General features: G+C 37.5%; 1 protein-coding gene across 1 annotated transcript in view; it reads right to left on the bottom strand.

Annotated features, from left to right (window-relative positions):
- Positions 1-4349: 4349 nt before the first annotated feature.
- The window catches only part of ca10a (carbonic anhydrase Xa), a 177237-nt gene continuing 168543 nt past the window's right edge, over positions 4350-13043 (bottom strand). The window contains exons 8-10 of the mRNA XM_079397851.1: positions 10967-11121; positions 8736-8910; positions 4350-5239 (exon numbers count right to left, since the gene is read on the bottom strand). Of these exons, the coding sequence (XP_079253977.1) occupies positions 5217-5239; positions 8736-8910; positions 10967-11121 (353 nt within the window). The 3' untranslated portion in view covers positions 4350-5216. The remainder of the gene's footprint in view (positions 5240-8735; positions 8911-10966; positions 11122-13043) is intronic.

The following is a 13043-nucleotide window of genomic DNA, read 5'->3' as shown; positions in this document are numbered from 1 at the left end:
GTAATGCAGTCATCTGGTTTTAGCCAGGTTTCAGTCAAACAAAGCACATCTAGTTTATGGTCAGTGATCATATCATTTACAAAAAGTGCTTTTGTAGAAAGGGATCTAATATTCAATAAGCACTCATCATTTGTTTATCTGTATTATATCTGTTTTTTATTTGTTGAACAGACGGTCGGTTTAGCCAGTCTGTCTGCTTCCTGACCTAGGCCCCAGTTAGTCAAGTACGAACTCTAAGACTATGTGCCATATTTCTAGAGAGAAGAGCGGCACCACCCCAAGAGGTGTGTTTCAACAGGTCAGGTCTGCCCCAAAAATTCTTCCAATTGTCTATGAAACCCATGTTATTCTACGGGCACCACTTAGACATCCAGCCATTGAGTGACGACAGTCTGCTATGTATCTCATCACCCTGGTAAGCAGGGAGCGGACCAGAGCATATTACAATGTCTGACATCGTACTTGCAAGTTCACACACCTCTTTAACATTATATTTAGTGATCTCCGACTGGCGAAGTCGAACATCATTAGCGCCGACGTGAATAACAATCTTATTGAATTTGCGTTTAGCATTAGCCAGCACTTTTTCAATTTGCCAAGATGTCAGGCGCTCTGGCTCCCGCTAAACATTGGACTGTGGTGGCAGGTGTCTCTATTATCCCGTTCCATACAATATAATCGCCAATAACTAGAGCGCTTTCATCAGGTTTCTCAGTGGGTGCGTCACTGAGTGGGGAGAACCTGTTTGATTTTTTGATCGGAAAGGAAGAGTGGTGTTTTGACCCGCAACTGGGCCACCTCACAGTCGCCCTGCTGCACGGGCTGTCCTGGAACCGAACAATGTACAGCACTCCCTGAGCTAGTCACATCCAAAGCAGTATCTACAGCCCTCACATTTTTACTGTCCTCAACTAAAGTTTGGAAGTCTCTAATTCTGAAATCTTCTCTGTCAGCCTATCTATTTCCCTGTATTTATCACATGTGAATCCCTCGTCGCCGACAGAGAGAGATAAACTGTACATGTGGCAAACAGTGCAAACAACAATAGCAGGAGAAGAAGCCATTACTCACCGTGATTGAAGAATGATTCGCTTACCACTGTTGTTTGATGAACTTGTGAAAAACGGAGTGAGAAAAAAGAAAACAATAATAGGCGACAATAAACGCTAATGGAGCCGCGAGTGACAAGCTAACCAGCTAACGAATGCTAACGCGCTGCATGTGCGGTTTTAAAAGGCAAACGATCAAATTAGTTTGATAGATAATACCAGAAATATGGTGGGAATTAAGTTATATATTATCACTTTAAACAACAGAGAGTGAAAGTAAGATAGAGATTCAACAGAAAAGCAAGCTACACGGAGCTACAATCGCAAACTTCTCAGCAGCACGACAGACGGGGACAGACAGGTAAACATGAAACATTAGCATATTGCCTGCCCACTTGTTGGTCTTTTCACATTTGTCTGAATGAAAACGCAAAATTCATTCTTTGCCACTAGGTGCAGCTTTTGGAGCTATAAAAATAGCGGTTTCCCTGGTAATGCTGTACACAAAGCAGCACTGCGCTCACAAACACTGCTTTATCAGGCATTACAGGCATGATGAAATTAAAATGAGACCAATCGGTCCAATCACCACAGATTAGTGTCACGCAAAGGAGGGGTTTGGAAAAATGAATCATTGAGCGAATCTTTTGGGAGTCGTTGAGCCAATAAATGCATATTATAAGACATTGAAAGTGTTTTTTGACCTTGCATGCATGTCAACCTGTTTTTGGGGACATCCAAAACCAAAATATGAACCTTTCATTACCCATAATAGGGGCACTTTAATTTGTGTTCTCTAGATGAATGAAGGTCTTATAGGTTTGAAATGACATGAGGGTGAATAAGTAATGGCAGAATTTTTATTTTTCAACTATCCGTTTAATCACTCTAGTAGTAAATTGACTAATCGTAATGGGTATTCAAATGATGACTGGAATAGTTTGTGACTGGAAAGATTATACCACAGTGTGAATTATTGAGACTTTATATATCAGCGATAGATATCAGCCAGCCTTCCCTGGAAAATTCCTTCACGGATCACTAGTGTTTTTAAGAGACATAAAGAGAGATATAAGAACTGAACAAAAGGGCAGGGGCCATGAAAACAACATAGAAAATCTGTGTTTGAACCTCCTGAACCATTAGTAAGAGAAGCAAAGAAAAATGGCCATGAAGCTCTTTAGGGCCACAGTTTTCAAGTAACCCTAACGTTATACTACCAAAAAGAAATTGTCTGGCAACAATTTTCCATATTTATGAGAAGGAATTCATGTGACCACCTTGACCCTAATGCTTGTTTTCATTGGATTGCAAAGCAAGGATGACTAGCAACAATTGTCTTCAGGAGAAGCTGAGTGGCAACCATGAGAGAGCACATTCTCTCAAAGACTGACAGAACTTACCAGTCACCTGCAGGCACTGGGAATCACAATGAGAAGCTGGATGTCCTTTAGGATGTGACTTAAAATAAAATAAATAAAAGCTATGTAGAGAGGAAAGAGAGCACAAAACAGCACATAGAGGAAGAAAACCATGACTGAATTACAGCAAGAAACATACTGGGTGGAAATCTTATATAAACATGTCCAGGTCACATTTAACTCATGGTGCACCATTTTCATAATTAAAAAAAAAAATCTTTAATAGGTAAATCCTATTCTCAGTTGTAATTCTTATTTAATTCTCTTCACTATATTTATAAGATTTGTTTTTTTATTAAATATATAAATATATGCATAGAGGCAGTACAAAATACTAATATGTGACCCTGGACCACAAAACCAGTCCTAAGTAATCTTTTAATTGAGATGTATGCATCATCTCAAAGCTGAATAAATAAGCTTTCCATTGATGTATGGTTTGTTAGGATCGGACAATATTTGGTCGAGATACAACTATTTGAAAATCTGGAATCTGAGGGTGCAAACAAAATCAAAATACTGAGAAAATCGGCTTTAAAGTTGTCCAAATGAAGTTCTTAGCAATGCATATTACTAATCAAAAATGAAGTCTTGATATATTTACGGTAAGACATTTACAAAATATCTTCATGGAACATGATCTTTACTTAATATCCTAATGCTTTTTGGCATAAAAGAAAAATTAAGACTTAAGACAGGCTTTGTGGTCCAGGGTCACATATATTATTTAATATATAATTATGATATCTATTTTTATGTTTTGCATTGCAATAATAAAAAAAAAGAAGTGTGTGTGTGTGTGTGTGTGTGGGGTGGGTGATGGGGTTTGGGGTGTGGGCAAAATCAATTAACTTCTCAGAAAATATAGCTATGCAAAGAATTGTAATGATCCCAAAATAAACAGTTCATTTATAAATAAATAACTATATATAATTTCTTAATTCTCATTTCTGAAATATGACCTGGACATATTATTGATAGATTTTGTGCGAATTACAACCTAAGAGAAATCTCTTAACATGATAGTTGTTATTGGTTGTCATATATGTTTATCCAGGAAATGCCATCTGAAAACATCCACTGTCTTTTATGCCTTCGAGCATCTGGACATTTGTGTCTCCATGGACTTTTAATAAAAGTCTTAAATCATTTCATGCAGCAGATGCTGCACTTAAATTCCCTGAGAGCCAAAGACCTTTTCATTGCCTTATTAATGTAATATCATTAATATCCTCTGAACATCTGAGTGCCTCCTCTTCCTCAGATTTGTGATATTTATAGTCCTTGGCAGGAGCAGTTATCACAGAGAGGAAACGTGAGTGTGCGCCACTGAGATATACTGTATGGGAGGTGTTTGAGTCCGGGGGTGATTATTTGTCAGGAGTAAAACACAGGGAGTATTTATCTATCAGTTGGTTTAATTCTGTTTCTTCCACTGCAGGTCTGATAGAAAAATGGCCACAATAACCATGAGTGCTTGCTGTTGAAACTTTCTGCCTCTCGTTATCTTTTTATTAGCCATCTGCGAGGCACCGAGATAAAACACTAGAATCACAGGCCGTGTTTTTCCTCACACCAGGGTTAAAACAGGAGGTATGCTTCATTGATTGAGATATAATTAAACCAAAAGGTGGTGTGGGGGGTGGGGGGCGGGGGGATCAATGCGGCTTTCTCTCGCTGACGGCAACGAAGTCCACAGCAAATCAACACTGCAGTGTTTCTTGAAGCAGCTTCAGCCCCATTAAACACGCATTAGAAATCATCTCACCAACAAAAATATAATGCTTTTTAAACAAGCTGAAAAATGAAATGAATCAACAGCAGCTCCTAAGACATCCACACCAAACCCCATGCAAATGTATGCTTTTCTTCTTTTTTTGAGTATATTTAATGCTTATGTAAAACAAATTCATTTTACATGGGCAGCCAAAGACATTGAAAAATATTTACAAAAATTAACTTTCCAAACACATTTATTGGGCCGATAACATTAATCAAACACAGTGTATGACCATTGTAAACAATGAAACAGAAAAAAAGGCATCAGCTCTGCTCCAGAAAGTGCGCCAAGCGTAAAATATTATTTTTTTTTTTCATTTTTTTTTTCCTCTGATATTGTTGTTTTTAATGTTTATTTGTATCTTTACATATTCATTTTCAGCATGAATAATTTTATTTACAAGGCCAAGACACTTTTTTTTTTTTTCCCACAGACATCACCCCATAGTTGTCTTTATGATGTTTTTTTTAGTCTTGACAATAAACCTGCAAGGCTGCCTCTCCCTCTCCACAGCGCGAGCGAGCGAGAATAAAGATTGAGAATGCAGTTATGTTTCAAGGATCTTTCTGTATTGGTAGGGTGGTTCAATGTCCTGTCCCTTTTTCCCAGATTGGTAGCAAGTTGTCCATATGTACAAAGGCTAAAAACATTCAGTTCCATTTGTGAAGAGCCTATGAAATAAATGTTATATTTTTTGTTAGTGCTTTTCCCAAAAAAGGTATCAAAACATTTGTGTAGTTATAACCGCATGTCACTAGTTTTGATTGGATGTATGAAATTGGATCTCTTTGCCATGGGCTCAAAGTCTCTTCTTGATGGGGTTTGTTTTTTTTTGTTTTTTCTTTACAACATCATGACTGTATCTGGCAGCACATATGTCAGTCTTCATTCTGTACTGATCCATGAGCATATCTCTTCGTTCTTTTTCATGTTGTTAGTGTTCTTGGGCTGGTCTGCATTCTGGCTCTATTTCAGCAGCCATTCGTTCACTGTAAGGGGAAAAATACAATATTATGATGTTTATTATCATGCTTCACTGTACTTTACTGATCACAGATTGAGATGGTCTTTTCTGAACAACTCATCACCTTATTGGTTTGTGCAAAAAAGGACTTTCCAGGACAAGACAATGCAATTTTTTTTTCTCAGTCGCTTTTGGTACATTTCTCAGATCCCAACTGAAATTCTCAAAACTACTTGTTCAACCTCCACATCATTTAGTCATTCGTGCACATCATAAAAGCAATTTCTCATACTTTTTAACAAAATGACAATGCTTTGGTACATTGATTATGTACAATTGTCTGCTGTTTCCTACATTATTAATTGCTTATGTCATGTTAATGAAAATATATTATATTTGTTGTGTTAAATAGTCAATGGTTCAATCAAATGGTTGTCATAAACTTGTACATTTATATTATACTTTTTTTTTGTAAATGTTTCCTGAATTGATGAATTGCACAGGTGAATCTTGAATTTCACTAATGAAGGGAAACGTAAAGTGTTAGATCATTCAGTTCTCTAAAATAGCTCAGAGGTGCATCAAACAAACCTTCAATTTAAAAAGCATATATAGACTGAGCACAACACAATGTTACAATTTCTAACATATATCTTGTATGACGTAGTACTTTAAATTAGGGGTGGCTCGATACCACTTTTTCAGAACCGATATCGATCCGATACCAGGGCAGTTTTTTATGGCTATGTTTACATGCACAATTTTTGGTTCAATCAATAATCGATGAATCTGAATGTAGTGTTTACATGAATGCTAAATAAAGTGATCGGGTTGATGTGCGCGTTTATGTCACAAGCTTCAAATCGGAATTGATTTTTATTGATGTGCAAACTGCACAAATGTAGAGTTTCTCACTGGTTTGCACATAATAACCAGTCTCCTACACTGTTTCTTTATTTGTTTTTAACAGCAGAATTAATATTTATCCATTTCTGGATAAATAAGCCTATACATATAAACCGCAGTGCTGTATTGATAATATTTATCACGTAGAAAAATGCCCTTCCCCGCACCCAAAACGGGGTGCCTGTGGATGAGAATCTGAAACAAGGACTGGTGGGAGGTTGTCCTGCTCCACTTTACAGTTGCCGAGTGAAAGGAGAGTTTTATAATTACAGGACATGCATTTATACAAAACTTTATTCAAAAGGAAGAACCTCTGCAAGATAAAGTCCTTTTATTCAAAACCATTTATCTTCATTTGCAGATCAAGTGTAATATTAGGAACATTTAATAATCTGTGGAATGGCTTCAGAACACCAGAAATATAGTGCACGAAAACTTTATGTTGTTTAGTAATGTTTGTGGGGGGCTTAACAATAACACAATAGTATACGCACGATATTTAGTCACAGTAATGTGTAAATTTGTACTGTTGAAATTGCTATGCCATACAGAAAGAGAGCAGCATTGTGCATTTTCAATCATGAAAACCTGAGCCATAGTTCAGGAAATACAGACTACACTGTTATTGACAACATGGTTAAGCATCTGACTATCTTGTTTGAGAACAATGACATTCTGTTGGCACTGGTGATGGACCAAGAATTATGAGCAAGTTACAGGCTTTTGCAGGTAATCGATTGTGTGGTGCTGTTTGTACCAATAGTTTTGAGAAATGCACTGACTGGTTTGCAGATGTTATGGATGATTTGAGAAATGTACCAAAGCGATTGAGAAAAACTGTAAACGGGGCAAGTAAAGCATATTTCATCTTTAGGACAACTTGGATTGTACTGTTTTCCCTTAAAGGGATAGTTCACCCAAAAATAAAAATGATGTCATTAATTACTCACCCTCATGTCGTTCCAAACCCGAAAGACCTCCCTTCAACCCAGAGCTCTTGTTATTTTTGTTTTCTTTGCACACAAAAAGTATTCCTGTAGCTTGATAAAATGACTTGCTACGTTTCTGGACCTTGATCGTGCTAGTAAGCTTGCTGTCTTTGGGAGGGTCAGAGAGCTTTCGGATTTTCTCAAAAATATCTTAAGATGAACAAAGGTCTTATGGGTTTGGAACGACACCAGGGTGAGTCATTAATGACCATTTTAATTTTTGGGTGAACTATTCCTTTAAAAGTTTAGTCTGATGCATGCCAAATCAAACTATCAATATACACAGTATTGTCTCACTACGTTTGAAAATCCCCAATATTTGACTTTTTTTTAGCTCCTGTTCTGTAAGACTCTGTAACATTGTATTCATGTTCATTGTGCAGTTTCCCAGAATTACAATTTTCTCTTGCACTCTGAATATCACCACCTCAAGCTAAAATTTAACATTCAATTAGACTGCAGACACCTCACCGTGCTAGCAACAAAGGATGTGTCTCCCTGGTTAAGATACATGACCTCAGACGGCTAACCAACACTAATTAAATGCCTCTATCCGTTCCTTCTCCTCCAAGATATTTAACAACTTTTAACAACTCAAATGTAATAAAAGGAAGGAACCTTTTTTTGTATCGCTCATTTACCCGCTGGGGTGGTAAATCCAACCTCTCAAACAAGTGCCGCACGACTCTGATTCATCACTTCACTGCTGTATCGAGAGTACAAGCGAATTCTCCATAATGAAATTTTGCGATAAGAGCAGGCTCAATATAAGAGCCTTCTTTTCCTTGTACATGATGCTTTAGCACTAAAACAATTTACAACAACATCACAGGCATTCTGGTAGAAGCACAAACGTATCTTAAGATGCCCATGGACTTCTGAGTTACTGAGACTCCTAAACCTCTTAAACAAGCTCAGTCAATGCATGGTCAAGAGTAGATTACCAGTAATTATCTAAACACTTTTGACAGGATGACGGAACAACCAGCGAGTTTATTATAAATATAAAATCACATCTATATATACATGACGCATTTAAGGAAAAGGGTAATTATACGGTTGTTTTGAGGGTAATTATTTGCTCATAAACTACTGCATAATCCACTCATCTAATATGAACAAAATGCTTGTTTACTTGCATGTGCTCATGTTTTTGAGTGTTGTATAACAGTACAATATACCTTAAATCACATTAGCTCTATCATGAAACCTAGCGAGCAATCTGGTTGCCTACTGCCTACCTAGGCAGCATACTAACAGTCATGGATCCTCATAAATGTTTTATGAATGTGTTGCAATTTTTTCTTTTGAATAAACAAGTATAGCTTGTCTTTACATATCACCAAATACTTAAAAATGTGAAACGTGAGGAGAATAAAGGAAAAATCATTTATTATTGATGCACCTTTTCAATAGTCAGCTGGAAACTAAACTGTAACTTTTACTCAGTAACTTCAGCGAACCTGTTCATTATGACCAACAGTGTTATTCTGCCTAGGAGCCAGCATTGTTTTGGAGAAGTAAATGATGAAAGCTGTAGAAACACTTTTAGTTTGTCATGGGCTGGTTTAGACTCTAATTCAAAGTGGGCTGAGAGATCACAGGAGAAAGCACAGAGACACTGACCTCGGTACTGTAACTTCTGTGCCCTGTTGTTGGGGCAGTCCTTGCCCTGCATGCTGAAGTTGATGTTGGTGCGGATACAGCGGTTGTTCAGAGGCTGTACTGGGCGCACATTGTCACTCATGCTGAGGAATATCTGCGATGGCTGGTTCTGACTTAGCAGTCGCATGGAGTGCATCTGTATAGACGACACAAGCGGAGCAGACGTTTTATATCGACACTCTGATGGCAGGTCAGGCAATTATCGCACAGTCAATCCAATCCTAACAGAGCCGCATCAAAAAAGCGTCTGGGGAGCTACGTGAGAGTGTCATTCAAGAACAGATTATATTACATGTAATCAAAACAGTGTATCTGCAGGGTCAAAAGTGATGCATTCTGCCTTTAAGAAGCATGCCGTTAACTGAATCCATAAAAATTGATTCTTGGATCAAGTAAACAACGCTGAAAGATTTACTTCATTATTTTATTTGTTTGTTTACTTGGTATTCTGGAGTTTTGACAACTTTCGGTAACTCAACTAATGTAATTTGTCTATTATAATAATCTGTTTTTAAGTCTTCAAGCAGAGCTGATAGCATGGATTAATGAATTTTTTTTTTTTTTTTTAGTTACACTGAAACATTGTTTTGTTGTTCAGTCTCATTTCCTACCTTCCCAGCATGCACTTGGCATGAATAATTAACATGGTTGCATTGTGTGACTGTTTTCCAGTTTTATTTACACTGTTGTTGTCTTAGGATGTCTAGGTGAGTTTGTTCCTTCACTTAAAATGATTATATAGCTGTTACTCTTATCATGTTTCATGCAGTCTTTTTTGTCTCTATAGCATTTTGAGTTATTTCACAAGATTTGTGTCTCGATTTATAGTAGTAGATTGATAGCCATATAACTTTAGGTTCTTAAAACAAAGTATTTCATACAACTACTTTATTAACATTACTAAATCTAAATAGATAGTGATTGCAGTATAACATTTAAGTTCAGTCAAGAGGTTTACATAAAATAATTTAGCAAATTAATTAAAAAAAAAATGTATCGGTAGCACTTTATTTTACAGTACGTGTACTTCCCTGGTACATACATGTAACTCTTGTACCTACAGGCAAATGAGTGGTAACACAAGGTACTTACCTGAAGTGTATGTACATGGTAACAAATAAGAAACACGGCTGAACTTAACAGTCGTACATGCATGGTAATTAGTCTCGAAATTAGTCTGTACATACAGACAAGTGGGTAAGAAAGGTCACTTGCAGGTACTGCCCATAGATGGTAACTAATTAGACACTTTACTGTACTTACTAATGATATATACATGGTAAATATGTAGTACCTACGGAAAAATGTGGTATTATGTGGTAACAAACAAGATATACTGTACTTGGTATATACGGTACGCTTGGTAAGTCCTAACCTTACATAATAAAAGATGCTAAATTGCTCTCCACAACAGTGCTTACAAAGTTTGAAGAACTGGTAATTCCTGTGTAATGTTTATATAAAATGTTTATATAACTTTTTTACGGAGTTAATAGTTAATCTATTGGGCGTTTACAACTTGTTCAAAATGCTGCTGCGAGGTTGTTGACCGGTAGTAAAAAATTTGATCGCATCACTCCCATACTGATATCTCTGCGCTGGCTACCAGTTAAATTTAGAATAGTTTAAAATTTTAGTCTTTGTTTTTAAATCTTTACATGGCTAAGCACCAGGCTACCTTTCTCTCTTGGTACTCCCACATAATCCAACTCGGTCACTTTGGTCTGGGGATCTTGGACTACTCTCTGTGTGCAGGACTGAGCTAAAACATAGAGGGGACAGAGCCTTTGCAAGGGTTGGCCTTAAACTCTGGAACAGCTTACCACTGTCAGTTCGAACGGTATCATCTCTTTCTATGTTTAAATCTATGCTTAAACCTTATTTTCTATCCGTGGCATATAACAACATAAGAATTTTTACGGTATGCATTTTACTTTGTTGATTGTAATTCTTTATTTTATGGATTATTTCTAATGTTCTGTACAGCACTTTGGTCAACCTTTAGGTTGTTTTTAAATGTGCTTTATAACTAACTAACTAACTAACTTCAGGTAAGTACCTTGTGTTACCACTCATTTGCCTGTAGGTACAAGAGTTACATGTATGTACCAGGGAAGTACATGTACTGTAAAATAAAGTGCTACCAACGTATCTACATTTTTGTTTTACAAATACCTCATTTATTTATTTACCTGCATCTTTGTGACGTAAATTGGCTTGTTCATCAGAATCCACGTTGCGGTCTCGTAGCACGGTGGGATTGTCATAGACCCCTCGTAAGTGATAAAACTTGCCGTCTCTGGATAAACCTCCTCAATGTTTAGCCCCGAGAGAAGGTACGCATCATCTACACAAAAAGAGCAAAGAAAATGTTGCTTATCAATTAAAACTCATCTAGACAGCCAATTCGCAAACATGAATTTGTCATCAAAATAGTGCACTTTCCAGCCAAGTCTTCATCCAAAGTCAAAATTCAATACATTAAGTAACAAAATAATGTCTTGAAATGATGTCCCAACAACAAAAGCAAACAAAGCAACAATAGTAACCAAACAATTCTTTATCTTTGCTTGTCAACAGTTCTTTTCAGGATTTATGCATTGCCTTTGATTTGTTGGACGAGTGGTGACAGCACATGTTATTTTGACTTCACAATAGAGGGCCGACATGAGATAATGCGGCACTGAATTTATGAAGGACAGCAATATTGAACCCACCTTCACTGACAACAGACAAGTAATAGGTTCCGACTCACGCCAGCCAGAGGAAATAGTTCGTTATTCTCCCTCTATCCCATTGATTACCACTCTATCTCTATCTCCCCACATGTTTGCCATTCCACCAGCGTCATCGCGCAGAACTTTGATAGCTTTGGTGGCTTAAATAATTCCTTTTGGCTGTGGAGGAGGGGGATACTTTGAAAAATACATGCGCTAGCTCCACTGCCGCTGCAGCAAGGGCTGGTAGTAGTGCGTTTCCAAAGATTCAAGAGGGAACAGAGTGGGAGGCCGGAGAGGCAGGCTGGGGGTTGGGGGCTCTGACAGCTGTCAAAGTCTACGCTCCTCTGCCCTCCTCCTGGCAGTGCTGTCGAGTCCTCCCTGAGCTCAGCTAGCCTGCGTTCATGCACCACTGCGGCCTGAGAGACACGCACCAGCCACCAGGGGTCAGAACATTTTATCTATTCATCCGCTCTTTCTCCACCCCTATTAATTCAATTATGAAGGCCTTTTTTCAAATGTCCCTCTGGTGAGTTAAAGGATAATGCCACGGAACATTTCCACTACACTGCATGTCAGCTTCGGCCATGAAATATTCCCAAACTAGAAAGTGGTTTGAGTTCTCAAGGCTGAATACATTTGCTGCTCAACACCTTTACTTGCACAAGTCTTGTGCCTTCAAACTGCTGCTGTCAATCAATAATTAGCATGAAGGTTTGGCACGAATTTCAGAACAATGCAGTCTATTACAAAACAGCCTATCAGAAGAGTTTATCTGCAGCTGAAGAGCATAAAACTAATAACTTTCATATCTAATGCTTCAACCACTGTGAGGTTTATGGTTTTTCTTTAGAAACTTTACAGATTTGTCATAATATGCAAATATAAATGTCAAATGTATTTTTGTAGGCCAACCTGGAAGTTAGCATCACCCTGGTTCCCTGTTGGATCTTTCCATTGGGTTTTGGTTTATTGCAGAAAATCTTCCCAAATTAACTCACATTTTATGAATTTTGAAGCCTTAGGGCCAGATTTACTAAACAGGGCAAATTAGTGTTAGAGCGCAATTCCATAAAAGCACAGATGGGTGGGGAAAGGTGATTTAGTAGCAACGCGCACATTACAGAACACATTATTTCCATAATGACCAGCAAATTACCACTTGCTTTAAGACATTCTTTTTTGGGGGGCATTAAATAATGGCTCAAATACTAGTAATTTGACGAGCACAAATGCTATTAAATTGCGTTGCGTGATCCATTTTATTACTCTCCTCCCATAATTATTTTGCGTCTGAAAGGGAAACTCCTACAAATGCATATTCAATTATGTCAGGTGCAAAAGTAACTATGTCCAAACCTTTTCAGTGTTAATTCTTAATGCGTTTTTAGTAAATCCTGACAGTACTATTTTAACGCCAAAAGATGGTTTGCACTGGTGCAAGCTGGCCCTAAATCTCAGAAGTGAAAATCTGAAGTTAGAATTGAAATAAAAAGTTAAGGCTATAATTGAACTACAAACACGATTCCAAAAAAGTTGGGACACTGTACAA

The sequence above is a fragment of the Barbus barbus genome, assembly GCF_936440315.1.
Source record: "Barbus barbus genome assembly, chromosome: 38".
Lineage (NCBI taxonomy): Eukaryota > Metazoa > Chordata > Actinopteri > Cypriniformes > Cyprinidae > Barbus > Barbus barbus.
The sequence above is the reverse complement of the archived record's forward strand: the minus strand, read 5'-3'. Positions and strand labels throughout refer to the sequence as shown.